The sequence below is a fragment of the Carassius auratus genome, chromosome 45 (genome assembly GCF_003368295.1).
Source record: "Carassius auratus strain Wakin chromosome 45, ASM336829v1, whole genome shotgun sequence".
In the NCBI taxonomy this organism is placed as follows: domain Eukaryota; kingdom Metazoa; phylum Chordata; class Actinopteri; order Cypriniformes; family Cyprinidae; genus Carassius; species Carassius auratus.
Window position 1 is genome coordinate 12,750,536 of NC_039287.1, and position 14,923 is coordinate 12,765,458.

General features: G+C 37.5%; 1 protein-coding gene across 9 annotated transcripts; it reads left to right on the top strand.

Moving 5' to 3' along the window:
* The first annotated feature begins 391 nt into the window (after positions 1-391).
* LOC113063309 (DCN1-like protein 4) lies at positions 392-13,591 on the top strand. 9 transcript variants are annotated; one of them, XM_026233609.1, is made up of 12 exons: positions 392-479; positions 2,576-2,640; positions 2,750-2,923; positions 5,375-5,414; positions 6,852-6,939; positions 7,356-7,444; positions 8,056-8,126; positions 8,215-8,306; positions 8,413-8,521; positions 10,337-10,441; positions 11,108-11,210; positions 11,352-13,591. In XM_026233609.1, exons 3-12 carry the CDS (start codon positions 2,867-2,869, stop codon positions 11,405-11,407), a joined length of 810 nt encoding a protein of 269 aa, XP_026089394.1. In that variant the 5' UTR covers positions 392-479; positions 2,576-2,640; positions 2,750-2,866; the 3' UTR covers positions 11,408-13,591. The 9 variants fall into 9 exon arrangements, with proteins under 9 accessions (XP_026089394.1, XP_026089397.1, XP_026089392.1 ...); XM_026233612.1 differs by having other exon boundaries at positions 2,750-2,820; XM_026233610.1 differs by lacking the exon at positions 392-479 and adding an exon at positions 486-781.
* Positions 13,592-14,923: the final 1,332 nt, after the last annotated feature.

Sequence of the window (14,923 nt, forward strand, 5' to 3'; positions counted from 1 at the left end):
AATGTTTGGGTGACAGTGGCGCAGAAACGACGAAAGGCAACCTCGTCCTGAAATGTTTTTCACTGTATTCTCTCACCATTGTTTTGTTATCCCAAGTGGGTTGAGGTTCTGTGTTGGTGCACAGCTGAGCCAATAGCGTATCATCGTGGGCTGGATTTCTGCTATGCACGAGGAAGCTATCGTAACTGATGGGTGGAGACATACTTCTCGGCCAATCATGTGCGTCGAAAGCAAGCGCTGTGGAAGTATTTTAACCAATCACGTTGGTTTAGAGGCGGAATGTACACAGGGTTGTTTACGCAGTGTATTTGACACTTCTCTCGACCAATCATTGAAATGAGTGGGCGTGGCGACTAAAAATTTCGTCCAACTAAATCATTTGTGGGCATGTATTATATTGACATGTCCCGCCCACTGGCCGGTCTGCAGACTCACACAAATACAGTTGTGTTTCATAAAAATGCACTCAGATGCGTCAAGTAAGTACAATAGTGCGTTTTCACTGTTATTCGTATTCTGTCGACCAGTGATGGCAATTGCGAACCTTGACAAGTCGCCGTGACTTCTTTTATGATGTATGATTCGCTCTATTGACGCATTTTGTGAGAGAAGTAGCCGTTACCCGAGCATTCAAATCATCAGATTGACTCGGAGCTTGCTAGCTGCTCTCTTTGTGTTTTTACACCGATGTCTTGGACGCTTGCAAGCGACAACATCCTTGCAAGGGATAACGCTGCATTTTAAGCTTCTTTGCTTGAGCATATACAGCGATCCGAGCAAGGTATCTGATCCTATTTACACAATACACTTGCACACTAATTACCTTTAATACCCAAATAACCTTAAGAGATACATCTCATCACAACTCGAGCTAGCGATGCAGAGCAACCGAAGAGCAAGTTAAAGACTGTTGTTTTAGAGCTAAACAGGTCAGTTTGTTTTTCGAGAAAACTGCGGTAAAATGACAGGGGTGAAAATTGTGACGCAGTTGTGTAAAAAATAGTGCTTGTAAACACGTCGAGTATGATCTGGCGCATTACTGTACGTCCCTCTGAAAGATCAACTGCATATCGTTGTGAAAAAAGTATTTGATCTAAGATAAAAAAAAATCTTTTTTGCAGCATTTGGGTCGCATTCATCAGCCGGGGAGAGTACCCATGATTTGAGGAATTCTGGGAAATGTGGTTTATTCAGCCGAACCATTGCATTGACAAACGCAGGCGTTGATTGTCGTTATACTACATTTCCCAGAAGTCCACAGTCTCTTTAAATACTTTGTAAAGTCGTTGCAAGTTGTGTGTATATATGCAATCATATGTGAACTGTGTGGCAGAACATCTTATTTTCAACTGCAATCAGTATAGAGATGTGAATGTCTGTAATGTTTCGGTGTGAATGCGAGTAATACTGTTTCTTAAACGTTTGGGGTATATTTTATATCTACTGACAATCCTGACAACTGCGTCACACGTTCACAAATAGTCTCGTTTTATGTCGAGTTTGCTTTAAAAATGTCCTGGATTAGATACCGGACTCTGTTTAAACTGAATGTCTTCCATCAACTCTGAATTTAATATTGTTTCGGGTGCTTGTCTGCTCGCCCATCGCTTGTTTAGAAAGGCCTGCACCAAGACGTATTGTTTTAGATCCGGATAGCGTGAACGTGGAAGTTTATAATGTGTGCAAAATAAACCATATGCGTATGTAATTTTCACATCGCTACGTCTTAATTTCTCTAAAAATGTGTAATACTAACCTAGTTTTCATTCACCAACACGTTTTGTCGTTTGGATATTGTATAGGGTTTTTCCATTCCGACTGAAGTCAGAAACAGTCTTATAAATACCAAACCATTTATTATTCATATTATTTGAAAAAAATAAAAATAAATAAAACATATGTTAATAATAATAATAATTAAAAAAATCGCATTAAATTTAACCACAGGGAGCATTCACAGTATAGCAGCATTCACATTGCACTGCATGAGGACAGTTCTTAGACACTGAGGTCTAGTGGACCTTTAAAAAGATGCCATTGACCTTTAACAACATATATCTGAATATCGTTTTTTGATATTTAGGCTATTTTATCTTAAAAAATATGCTGAATAAAAAAAAATATCTGGGGATCTAAAAGTAAAATAAAGACTGACTTTTTTTTGAAAACAATTAAATTCATCACATTACCACATACAATGAATCAATGCATCTTTTGAAGTGTTAGGTTACAAGTTTCTGGAATATTGCCATTTACTTTTTGTGCAACTGGAGTTCAGTATATCCTTGCAAGCCGGTTTCAATATGTATATTTAAATCTCATATTTTTCATAATTTTCTGGATACAGAATATAAGCTATTACCTGATATTTATATGCTCGAGAAATATGACCTCCACACTGGGATTTACTTTCTTGATGATACCATACTTGATAAAAAGATTATGTATGACCGTGTTGGTAGACGGCTATATTTAGAATTAAGAGACAGAGCAGTTAAATGTATATTGTATGCATTAGACTACTAGAAACACTTCAGCATCTCAAATGGCCTCTCATATTTCTGTCGCTCTACAGGATGACTGGAGCAGAGGATTCTTTCCCATATCCTCAATAATTTCAACATGTAGACTGAAGACACTGTATGAACATATACATGCACACCACAACAAGCAACGCACGGAAACCTACGTACAGCCCAGATGTGTACATAACTGCCAGGAGTAACAGCTGTTTGTATGTCCTTCACAGACTTCCAGCTGAACTCTCATTTGTCCACACTGGCCAGTATCCACAAGATCTACCACACCCTGCACAGGCTGGTAAATATGGACGAAGACTGCATGCACTTAAGTATTCTTCAGCTGGATGGCCAGATTTAACATTAAAACCTCTAAATCATTTAAACCAAGAGCATTTTTACAGGTGGGATTAATGCACATTTTCACGTATAGTGAATCTATATTCAACTTTATTTGAAAGCACTTGAACATCTGTTTGATTTATCAGCCTTCAAACATGAGTTTTAAAATAGAAAACTTTAGGCGGCATTAGAGTAGATCATTTACCACCACGATTATGTGGGTTATGCAGATTTTTAGACAAATCTGCCCTGTAGGTAAAAAAAAAAAAAAAAAAACCTTAATCACGACGCAATATACTTTTGAAAATAAATTTCTCTAAACAGGAAAGGAATAGCAGAGGAGTAGAATAAATATACATACACAGTGGGTACGGAAAGTATTCAGACCCCCTTAAATCTCACTGTTATATTGCAGCCTTTAGCTAAAATCATTTAAGTTAATTTTTTTTTTCCTCGTTGTACACACAGCACCCAATATTGATGGAAAAAGAGTTGTTCACATTTTTGCACATTTAAAAAGAAAAATTTAAATAAATCACATGTTCCCAAGTATTCAGACGCTTTGCTCAGTATTTAGTAGAAACGCCCTTTTGATCTAATACAGCCATGAGTCTTTTTGGGAAAGATGCAACAAGTTTTCACAGCTAGATTTGGGATCCTCTGCCATTCCTCCTTGCAGATCCTCTCCAGTTCTGTCAGGTTGGATGGTAAACGTTGGTGGACAGCCATTTTCAGGTCTCTCCAGAGATGCTCAATTGGGTTTAAGTCAGGGCTCTGGTTGGGCCATTCAAGAACAGTCATGGAGTTGTTGTGAAGCCACTCCTTCATTATTATAGCTGTATGCTTGTCATTGTCTTGTTGGAAGGTGAACCTTCAGCCCAATCTGAGGTCCTGAGCACTCTGGAGAAGGTTTTCATCCAGGATATCCCTGTACTTGTTAGCATTAATCTTTTCCTCGATTGCAACCAGTCGACCTGTCCCTGCTGCTGAAAAACACCCCCACAGAATGATGCTGCCACCACCATGCTTCACTGTTGGGTCTGTTTTGGACAGGTGATGAGCAGTGCCTGGTTTTCTCCACACATACCGCTTAGAATTAAGTCCAAAAAGTTAATCAGACCAGAGAATCATAAAGCCCCGACTGGTGGAGGGCTGCAGTGATGGTTGACTTCCTACAACTTTCTCCCATCTCCTGACTGCATCTCTGGAGCTCAGCCACAGTGATCTTTGGGTTCTTTGTTACCTCTCTCACCAAGGCTCTTCTCCCCGATAGCTCAGTTTGGCCGGATGGCCAGCTCTAGGAAGGGTTCTGGTCATCCCAAACATCTTCCATTTAAGGATTATGGAGGCCACTGTGCTCTCAGGTACCTTAAGTGCAGCAGAAAGTTTTTTTTTTGTAACCTTGGCCAGATCTGTGCCTTGCCACAGTTCTGTCTCTGAGCTCTTCAGGCAGTTCCTTTGACCTCATGATTCTCATTTGCTCTGACATGCACTGTGAGCTGTAAGGTGTCTTATACAGACAGGTGTGTGGCTTTTCTAATCAAGTCCAATCAGTATAATCAAACACAGCTGGACTCAAATGAAGGTGTAGAACCATCTCAAGGATGATCAGAAGAAATGGACAACACCTGAGTTAAATATATGAGCATCACAGCAAAGGCTCTGAAAACTTAGGACCATGTGATATTTCCGTTTTTTTTTTTATCACCAAAAATGTCAACAATTCTGTGTTTTTCTGTCAATATGGGGTGATGTGTGTAAATTAATGAGAAAAAAAAAAAAACTTAAATGACTTAATCACTTAAATGGCTGCAATATAACAAAGAGTGAAAAATTTAAGGGGGCCTGAATACATTCCGTACCCACTGTGTGTGTGTGTGTGTGTGTGTGTGTGTGTGTATGTATGTATGTATGTGTATGTATATATACATGTATATGTATATGTATATGTATATATGTATATGTATGTATAATTACATGCAACATTTTGCAGATGTGATGACAGCTGACATTGTAGTGGGAATATTATTACGGTAGATCAGGCCATAAATCCTCTGTTCCCTTGTTGTTCTTATATTGAGATTAATTCAAAATCTGACGCTGATGTACTGGACAGTGTTGCTTGTCTTGGTAGATTAGCATTGTGGGATAGCAGTGTTTGGCTGAATGTGAGGTTAGGACTCTCAAAGGTATTATTACATTCTACAGATTAACCTTTGATCAAGTCATTTACTTCAATAACTACCCTCATAACACTGATTCACACAAAATTTTGCTTTATATGAACTTATTTCCAGAACTTTCCTCCTCAAGAAGAGCACAGGCAGCATCTGTAAAGGTTACAGGAATAAAAGATGATCAGTCCCCTACATCACACACACACACATATGCTTACTTTTCTTCTTTTGTATGGTGCGGTGCTAATAGCTGCTACTCTGCTGCAGAATTTTGTTTGAGTAAGAGAGAGAAAGAGGGATTGTGAGTGTTAAAAGCGGTTTCTTTTTTTACCATAGAACCTGACAGAGGACGTCGGCCCAGAGTCTCACGGTACAGGTAGTGACCTCACCTTGCATCCTTCTCCACCCCTTCATAACCTTATGAACTAATATCAAACACATTTTATTATTATTATTATTTTTTTTTTACTGCTGGTTTTAAATTACAGTTAGAACCTAAAGGGTGCTTGATGTTGGAAACTTTCCTCATGATGTATCATTTTTTTCTTCTACACAGCCATTTAAAATTTGGAGTCTTAAGATTTTAATGCTTTTATTCGGCAAGGATTGTTTAAATTGATCATAATTAACAGTAAAGACATGTTTAATGTTAAAAAAGATTGTCTGTATGAAATAAAGGATGATCTTTTGAACATTTGATTCATCAAACTGTCCTGAAAAAATGTATCCCAGTTTCCCTCTTATTGGTGATCATCTTACTGGTCCAAAACATTTAAGAAGCTTGTATTTTTACTATAATCCTTATAGTTTTTTTGAATCATAGAAGTAACATTCCTCCAAGAACTCTTTTGAGTTTGCAGGCCATTTTTAAGGGGATATTACTGGTCGCAAACGTTTAAGAAGCTTGTATTTTTACTATAATCCATAGTTTTTTTGAATCATAGAAGTAACATTCCTCCAAGAACTCTTTTGAGTTTGCAGGCCATTTTTAAAGGGATATTACACACACATTTTCAGCAAATCTCATGTTAATCTTGAGTACCTATATAGTGGTATTGCATCCTTCATAGCGTCGAAGAGGCTTTAATTTGATCAGATTTATAAAAGAAAAACAGCAGAGCTCCTGGAGACAAGCCGTGGGTCGAAGCTTAAGAGTACACCTTGTACACTTACGCGTAGTTTTAATTATTACCTGCGTTTCCAGCTCATGAACAGGATCTTTTATTGCTTGGGCCGCTCCAACGTCGAACTGGGCCTTGCTTATAAAACATTTGTCACTGAAATGATGATGGGAACAAATAGACACACTTGCGAAACTCCGTTGCTTTTCTGGAAAAACAAACTGAATCCACTGTTCACGTAATGCTGGGTTCTATTGGAAAGCTGAACAAGGTTAACTTTCCCTCACATCCAAAAATCACACTTCTTTGGATACATTATTCTTGAGTAAGTCCTGTGCAGCGTTGCCGACAACTTCAGTAAACCCATTGAAGCACATTGATGGGCTGCTCTTGCTCTCGCTCTGGTTGCTGTGTGCGCGCGCTCTTCCAGGAGAAGTGCCCATACAAGAAATTCTGTGCTCAAAAGTAACTTTCCGAAACTTACACAAGCCCAGAAGGAGTGTTTTCGGCACAGAAATACTCTGTCATACATCCAAATCATTGAGAATTCAAATCTTTAACAGTGTAAATAACTCAGAATGCACAAAATAGCATGTAAATGAAGACATAGCCCTGGTTTGAGGGAGGGAATTACTGAAAAAGGACACCAAAAAATAACCATATTCTTTGTGTTGCCTGTCTCTCTTTTACAGCCTGCTGCTCCAGAGCCATGCCCCCCAGGAAAAAGAGGAGACCCACTGCTGGAGATGACCTGGCTGCTAAGAAAAGCCGGCAGGATAAGTATGCTCCAAACATTCACCTTTTCATTCATCCATCCATATCTCCAGCCTTTGATCTCTCTCCATTCCAGCTGTCCGTTGACCTTCCTCTAATTCACTCAAACATACACACTCATCCATCTAGCTAATTTTTTGGTTAACAAATAATCTGTCAAATCACATCAATTAAGAAATTTAGTATTTATAGACAGAAGGAACTGCTTGTTTTTATAATATGCATGTCAATAGAAAGTTGCAATTATCAAATCTGTTAATTGCACCATCAGATATCTTTGTGTGGGTGAATTTCTGCCCTTAGAGCATGTGTCTCTTCTTGGTTGAATCAGAAATAGCATGTTCGTGCTTAAAACTGTATATAAAATGTGTGTTAATGTGTATTTAAATAGCTTCCACTCAGTCCTTGTCTGTTCATTTCAGTGTTTACAGAAAACAGGAGGCATTGCAAATTCAGGAAGCTGAAGCTTTTTCTAGCAAGAGATGTCTAGAATGGTTCTATGAATATGCAGGTATGTGGGCAAAAATTTAAGTCTTATTGAATTTTTCATAATACAATGAACTATTGCATATGTATATATATTTTTATTTTGTTGATAAGGTTCTAAAAAGAGTATAATCCCATAAGAACCTGGTGGTGAACTGATATAATTTGACTTGAAAATGTCTAGAAGGCAGTGAATAATGTCACCTAATTTTAGGCTAGATTTTTTTATTTATTCAGAATTCCTTGTGGCTTCAGACAAATGAAGTGAAGAAGTTAAGTATCTACTAACATGCTTTGGAAACTTAAGTCACATTTTTTTTGTGAATATATACAGTAAAGTCCGTTCCTATTAAGTTCAAAGTGCTCTGGCTCATTAACATATGAACGTGTTCCACAAAGTTTGACAACTTTCAAGTGTCCAAGACTTTTTGTTTTTATTTTAAATGGTATACCCATTGCTTCTTCTTGAAATGTTTTGATTTGAATTTAGTTTATGTATTTCTTTAAAATAAATGCCATGTTTTTAATGTACTGCAAAGACATTTATAAATGTTTAATTGTGGCTTATTTGTCTAAATACTTTTTGGGGCCACTGTATATAATAGTAAATAGTGTTTGAATGTGTCATGTAAATAGGGTGCGATGACGTTTTTGGACCGGAGGGGATGGAGAAATTCTGTGAAGACATTGGCGTGGAGCCAGAGAATGTACGAAAAATAAACTGATCTAATATGATTCATAGTCAAATTCATATTTAGCTAGTAGCTTTACATTTGAATGTATGTTTGTACGCAGGTAGTGATGCTGGTATTGGCCTGGAAGCTTGATGCCCAGAGTATGGGTTACTTCACTTTACAGGAGTGGCTCAAGGGAATGGGCTCATTGCAGTATGTCTGGCTAAACATGGACCTTAAATGCATCTACTACCATGCTACCTTACGTATAAGCTTCTCATCCTAATCTTCACTTTTCCTCTTCTTCTGTCAAACACAGATGTGATTCTACTGAAAAACTCAGGAACTCTCTAGACTACCTGAGGTCTGTCCTCAATGATGCCACCAGTTTCAAGCTCATTTACCGATATGCCTTCGACTTTGCCAGGGTAAGTGTTGTATATGCATTAGGACAGATGATTGATGGACATTAATCATTATCCACTTTACATGCTTTGGTTTTCTTTAAATACTTAAGCACATGATTTGGTTTTGTCAGTGGCTGTGCTGTGCATCTGGAACCTTTCTTTTTTTTTTTTTTCTTCCCTGCATGAATGCTGGACACATCAGAGTCCTTCAGTTACAGCAGACAAGGTCTTTAGACTGCTCAGAGATGGTGCTATTTTGGGTTGTTTCACCTCTTTGTCTGCTCAGCAGAAGTTTCGCTTGTCCAGAAATTTTTTTTTTTTCACTCCCTTGGTATGAATTGTATAGCGACTGGAGCTTTGCTGAGTGAAGCTCTTACTGGAGCCATTTGATAGGGCCGATAAAGATGAGCAGTATAAATAAATAGCTTGTGGCAACCTTGAATATAACATGACATTCATTCTGTCTAGATCAAACAGAATTGTTCATGTCTGGACTCATCTTGTACAATACCAACTTGTTTTAAAGGGGTGCATTTTTAAAAAAAGCTCGTAGCAGTTTTTTCATACAGGGGTCTTGGGTGCTCGGGTTGAAGAATGTTCAACACAGCGCTCATCACTGTCACTTTTAGTCAGCTAACCAATCAAAGTGGAGGAGGGGCAGGACTAATACTCTTTAAGGCAAGCCATTTCACTCAGTGGTCATTTTTGAAATGCCTCTCAGGGAATGCAAGTACTTCTCTTTGAATGGGGAAACTTCAAATTCTCCAAAACTGTAGGCCAAGTTTATGATAAAATTTCATATTTGTAATCACCAATGAAATCTGCCAACAGCTGTCTCATAAATGTGGTTTCTTTTGCTCAAATTATGTTAAAAAAGCTTATTATTCAGGCTAGATCAGCCAGTGTGCATGCACAGTCCTAAGCACGCATCTCTGAACGCTGACTGTTTCTATAACAACTGGGACTTCTAATGGCAGCTACAGTGACGCGCTGACTTTATCGATTAGTGATTGGCTCTTTGGAATGGCTCAGATGGAATTGCCGGACTAACTTAATATTGTTATGAAAAATAATGCTTGTTGAAACATTTAATTTGGGATGCGTCTGCCATAATACTTCAGCAGATATTCCATTACATAGCAACCACAGCATTTCAACAAAAAAAAAACAAAAAAAAAAACGCTGCACTCTCAAGCGCTCCACTGCTGGGTGTTTTCAGCTGGCTTTTGTTGACACGTGGCCTGATTGTTACCTGCAGCTACACATACAGCCTGAGTTAATTTTTTTTTTATCGAGTATTTTTAAAAAAGTAGGCTACTTTACTTAAATGTTAAGTACAATACAATTTCATTTAATCATTTTTTTTTAAGTGCAGTTTCTTAACATTTTAGGATAGTACAATTTTTATTTACTTTTTAGGTACAGTATACTTTAATTAAATAATTATTTAAGTTTTTTTTTATTTACCTGGCTGTAAGCACAGTTCAGTGTTAATGTTCAGACTGTGTATTTACAATGTTTAAAGTGGCTGACAATAATATATATGCTTATTAGGAATAATTATCAGGATTATTTTTAACTGCGCATAGCACTACTGTATTTTAATGTTGGTCATTATGGTGGTACTTGGAGAGTCAAATGTTTTGTGAGGTGGTTTCAGAACAAATTGCAAAGTACTGAAGCGGATGCAACCTGGTTTTAAGTACCTTGGCAAGAATTGGTCATTTACAGATTGTTACTTCACCACCATAATTCCCAACTAAATATTTTTATTTCGATGTGTGAACTCTTGTATGCAAACTCTTTAAACTTTGATATGTTTCCACCCCTTTGCAGGAGAAGGATCAGAGGAGTTTAGACTTGAATACTGCCAAGTGCATGCTGGGACTTCTGCTTGGGAAGATCTGGCCATTGTTTCCAGTGTTTAACCAGTTTCTAGAAGTAAATATTTGAAACATTACAGTCTATCAGTGTCACTTTAAATATTTTACATGACCAGTCAAATGTTTGAATTCATTCATTATTACTACTCATTTGAATTAATTCATTATTACTAAAGGGATAGTTGACTCTAAAATGAAATTCTGTCATAATTTATTCACCCACTCATTCCAAAACTGTATGACCTTTTTAATTCTATGAAACATAAAATGACTTGAAGAATGTTGGGAACCAAACTGGTTTGGTTACTTATGATTTCCTTTGTATGGAAAAAAATCATTTATTTTATGTTCAGCAAAAAGAAAGTCATGCAGTTTTAGAACAACACGAAGCAACAAAAAAGGAAAAAAGGAAAACTATTAATAATTCTTATATATTTGACATTCAGCTAAATTTATGCATCATGAAATGCTTTTTAAACAGTAATGAGACAATTCTACAATTTTATAGCCATTCCATTCTGTTTATAGCCATACCATTCTGTATTTGTTTAAAGAATCAAATTCACCATACATTTTAAATCCAAAGTTTTAAGAAGCAGATTTAGCGAGTCCAGATATTTGACTGGTAGTTTATACAGATATTAGCACATCAGTACATAATTTTGTATACTTCATTTTGGGGACATTTTTTGACAATTATTCATCTCTTTTTTTCTTCCCACAGCAATCTAAGTATAAAGTTATAAATAAAGATCAATGGTGCAATGTTCTAGAATTCAGTAGGACTATCAATCTTGATCTCAGTAACTATGATGAGGATGGGGCCTGTGAGTACAAACACCCACAATTTAACATATCTGTATAGTTATAATTATTACACACCAGTTTAGACATCCATCATTTCTTTGTAAAATGCAGCTGGAAGTACATCAGATTTGTCTTTTGACTCATTTTTCTCTTTTTCTCAGGGCCAGTGCTGTTGGATGAGTTTGTGGAGTGGTATAAAGACAGAGAGATGTCGTAGCGACAGCTTCCCCATACTTACCACAGTCACCAACTAGAAACTAATTGCCAACTATCACAATGACAATGAGGACAGAAACGGCTTTGAAACAAACATCTAGAAAACAAAGTACAATTCAAAACTGAAGTGTTTGGGACGGATGATCGTGGCCCCTGGCGATGAGGGCTTGAGTGTGTGTGTGTGTGTGTGTGTGTTTGCATAGAATGTAATTATTATTGCACATGTTTGTATGTCGCCCTTATAGCCGGGGCCATAGGAGGGTCACTGGTGGTTGTGTGTTGGAGAAACACCACCTCACCGACTCCACCTAATGCCCCTCATAGCCCACAATGCATTATGGGTAAGCACACGGCCAGTGTTGGTGCCGCCTTCCCACCCCACTGTGATGTTTCATATTGCTGTGAATGTTTCAATAGTCTCTTATAAGGAGGATGAATTTGGATTCTCCACAAGGCAGGGTTGGTAAAATCTCCCATTCTGTCTGAAGTTTAGGTAATTAGGGCTTGGAAGGAAAGAAAAAAGGAAGAACCTGCTTGGCTTTTTACTGAAGGTCAGTGACTTATTAAGAAGACTTTAATGGGTCAAAAATCAAAATAGCTTACAGTGTCGCTCTGCTGATGTGGTCCAACACTGTTAACTATGTTTTCTATGTTAAAGGATGATGACAGTCAGAGCATGTTACCATAGATGCATAGCGACCTTTGCCATAAGTTTTATTTTTTACCAGTCTCAATGCACTTGGTTGCCATTTAATAAGGTGCACCACATGCAAGAGCTTTAAGTACTTCCTGTGGTGGTGCATTAGTATCCTTATCACCACTTACATACTTGATATTGATTATAAGATCATCAAAAATGTTCATCACGTTCACAACATGAAGAACAGTGGGTTATACGTATATCGAGCGTAGTGTCCAGTTTCTTTTTCCTGGCTCAAATGAACATTGTGCATTCATGGTGGCAATGACAAGATATGTCCATCTTATAAACGTGTGAGCAGGTTAAAGTGACTGTGGAATGCATTCATTATTTGATTCCTTAGCAATGCAACTATACTGTGCATGTCATGGTTAAAATGCCAGGACATGGATCTACGTGATGGAAACGAGAGCGGATGAGAGAAAGCTGTTAAAGTGCACTTTTGATTTCTTTGATGAATTGCCACAAAAATATCAAAACAGGTATCCTGCCCTAAACACTGACACTCCTTTGGCCACATCCTCTTATGCAGATTTTGAGGTCAGATGTGATCACCTTAACTCATAGTGACCAATGCCTAGCAATTATTTAACGTTCTAGTTATGTTTGTAAAACGGAGTTTTGTCTATGGCTGTGGCGTGAAGTTATCTTGTCATCTGAACAAGAAAAAAAAATGCATGCATGCATTCTGCAATTAGAGCCGTCTTCGTGAATGAATGAGGTTTATTCCTTTTGTACTGTTTTTTGCTTTTTTTTTTTTGTACAGGTATTAGTAGAAGTGAACCTTTTTGTGCTTAATTTGGGTATCCGCGGTCATGCAGTCTTAACGCTTTATGAAAAACATGATTGTGTGATGGTATTTAGAGCTTAAACACACTTGTAACCTCATCTGTTGAGATGTTCTTCTCTGCATTGCCTTCTCCACCATCTCCACCAAGTGCTAAACTACCCTGTACAAGAGTGACTGCAGCATTTCAGTATATCTGCAGTTTCAAGCAGACTTACTTATTTTTTTATGTTCATCTTATAAGGTATTACAATACAGAGACAAAAATTATTATTAACTTTATTAAAGCTTCTTTTGGGTAACCCTTTTTTTTTTCCAAGACATTTTTGATCGTTTTAGAGTGAAGGTTGCTTACCATAAATTATTTATCAAGTTATTCAGACAGCATTTAAGACACCAACAGTCTATGTATGCTGTGCATGCTGGCTAGAATCCATTAAAAAAAAATCTACAGACACTTGTCATAATCCCATTAATCTGCACCCATTTGTGCCTGAGGTTTAAATAATGGTTTAAAATTAATTATTTCAAAAGATAAACAGGTTCCCTGTGTTATGACTGTTGCTTTTGTTGGAGGAGTATGTAATGCAGAGGTCTGAGCACTCATCTGACTGTATATATGTATGGATGTGTGTGTCTATGTGTTTGTTTTCACTGTAACCTCTCTACATTCAATAAAAGGGGGTTTATTAACTAAATGTGGACTTATTTCATCTGTTTTAGATGTCATGTTTCAAGAATAGTAGAATAGTTGTTACTTGGACTAACAAATATTCTGGAGTCATTCTGAGACTCTTTCCCTGTTTGCTGGAAAGCTAGTATTAAACAGAAACCATCAAGATTTAGTGAAAGGGAATGAAAAACAGTGATTCGACAGCTTTGGAAGTTAGTCTATAGTCCCATTAATTGATATAATGCCCATCATGCATTATGATGACTGATAAAATCAGTCAACTCACATTCTTATGTACATTCATACATTGTTTCAATGCAAAAAAGAACAGGACTTCTATTTTTGAAATACTGAAACATGTTCAGGTCGTGTTCATAATTATATTACAGAATTTTAAAAAACTCCGTAAAAAGCAAATCCCCAGCCTCAAAAACTGTGACTTTGAAAGTATAAGTATAATTTCTTGTCTGGTGAGTCCAAATGAACTCTTAAGCTAAATAAAAAATTCCCTATTCTTTGGAGTAGAGTTTACCGGTGACTTGGAGCTGAGTTTTGATGTAGTCTGAGTTTCAAGGCCACGTAAAACTGGGGCTCCAACTCCTGTACGTCTGGAAGTTAATGTGTTCCTTGTAGATTCACTGCTGTATGTTCTGTTTGGGATGGTGTCACTCCATAATCTGCCAATGATCTATCTTGCTTGTCACCACCTTGTTGCATGGAGGCAAGGGATGCAGTGTTGAACTCCTCTATTTCCCTTCTCCTTTCCTGCAATAATCGTCTGCGTTCTTGCTTTTGATGGACTTCAGAATCTTCTCTGAGATACTCTCTGGCATCCTCTTGTTCTAGGGCAGGTGGGGATGTCTGTGGAACTGCTGGTGGCTCATCTTGTAGTGCTGGTACATCCACATCCACAACCTCATGTCCTACAGATTGTTCGTCACTGGACAAGGAACTTGACTTTCTTAACACTGACTTTAGGCCAGTCAGTTCCACTGAACTGTCCATGAGCTCTCCTTTAATAATGTTGTCCTTGTAAGTAAACTCAGATGTCCATGATTCTGATTCAGCTTTTATTAATAATGCAGACCCTTTTTTTTCATTGAGACAGGAGGTGACACCTTAGATTATAAACTTGTAAACATGGTTTCAGGATGTGTGAAATTAATGTAATCGCTTAACTTTTGGTATTTTATCAAGATGTGATTCAATATGTCCACCATAATTGTCTTAATTTGCAGTTTGTGTGACCTCAACCTCACATGAAGTGCTTGATCTTTGCATTTCTAAAATGCCCTCAGATATTCCTCTTTCAGCTGATCATTGGTGTGTCAATCGAATAGATCTCTTAACACTTGGT

Excerpts from the sequence above, each read along its gene's own strand:
- LOC113063309 (XM_026233606.1), top strand. Across the intron at positions 8,127-8,214 it reads TTGGCGTGGAGCCAGAGAAT|GTAGTGATGCTGGTATTGGC; the intron begins GTACGAAAAATA and ends GTTTGTACGCAG. Across the intron at positions 8,522-10,336 it reads ATGCCTTCGACTTTGCCAGG|GAGAAGGATCAGAGGAGTTT; the intron begins GTAAGTGTTGTA and ends ACCCCTTTGCAG.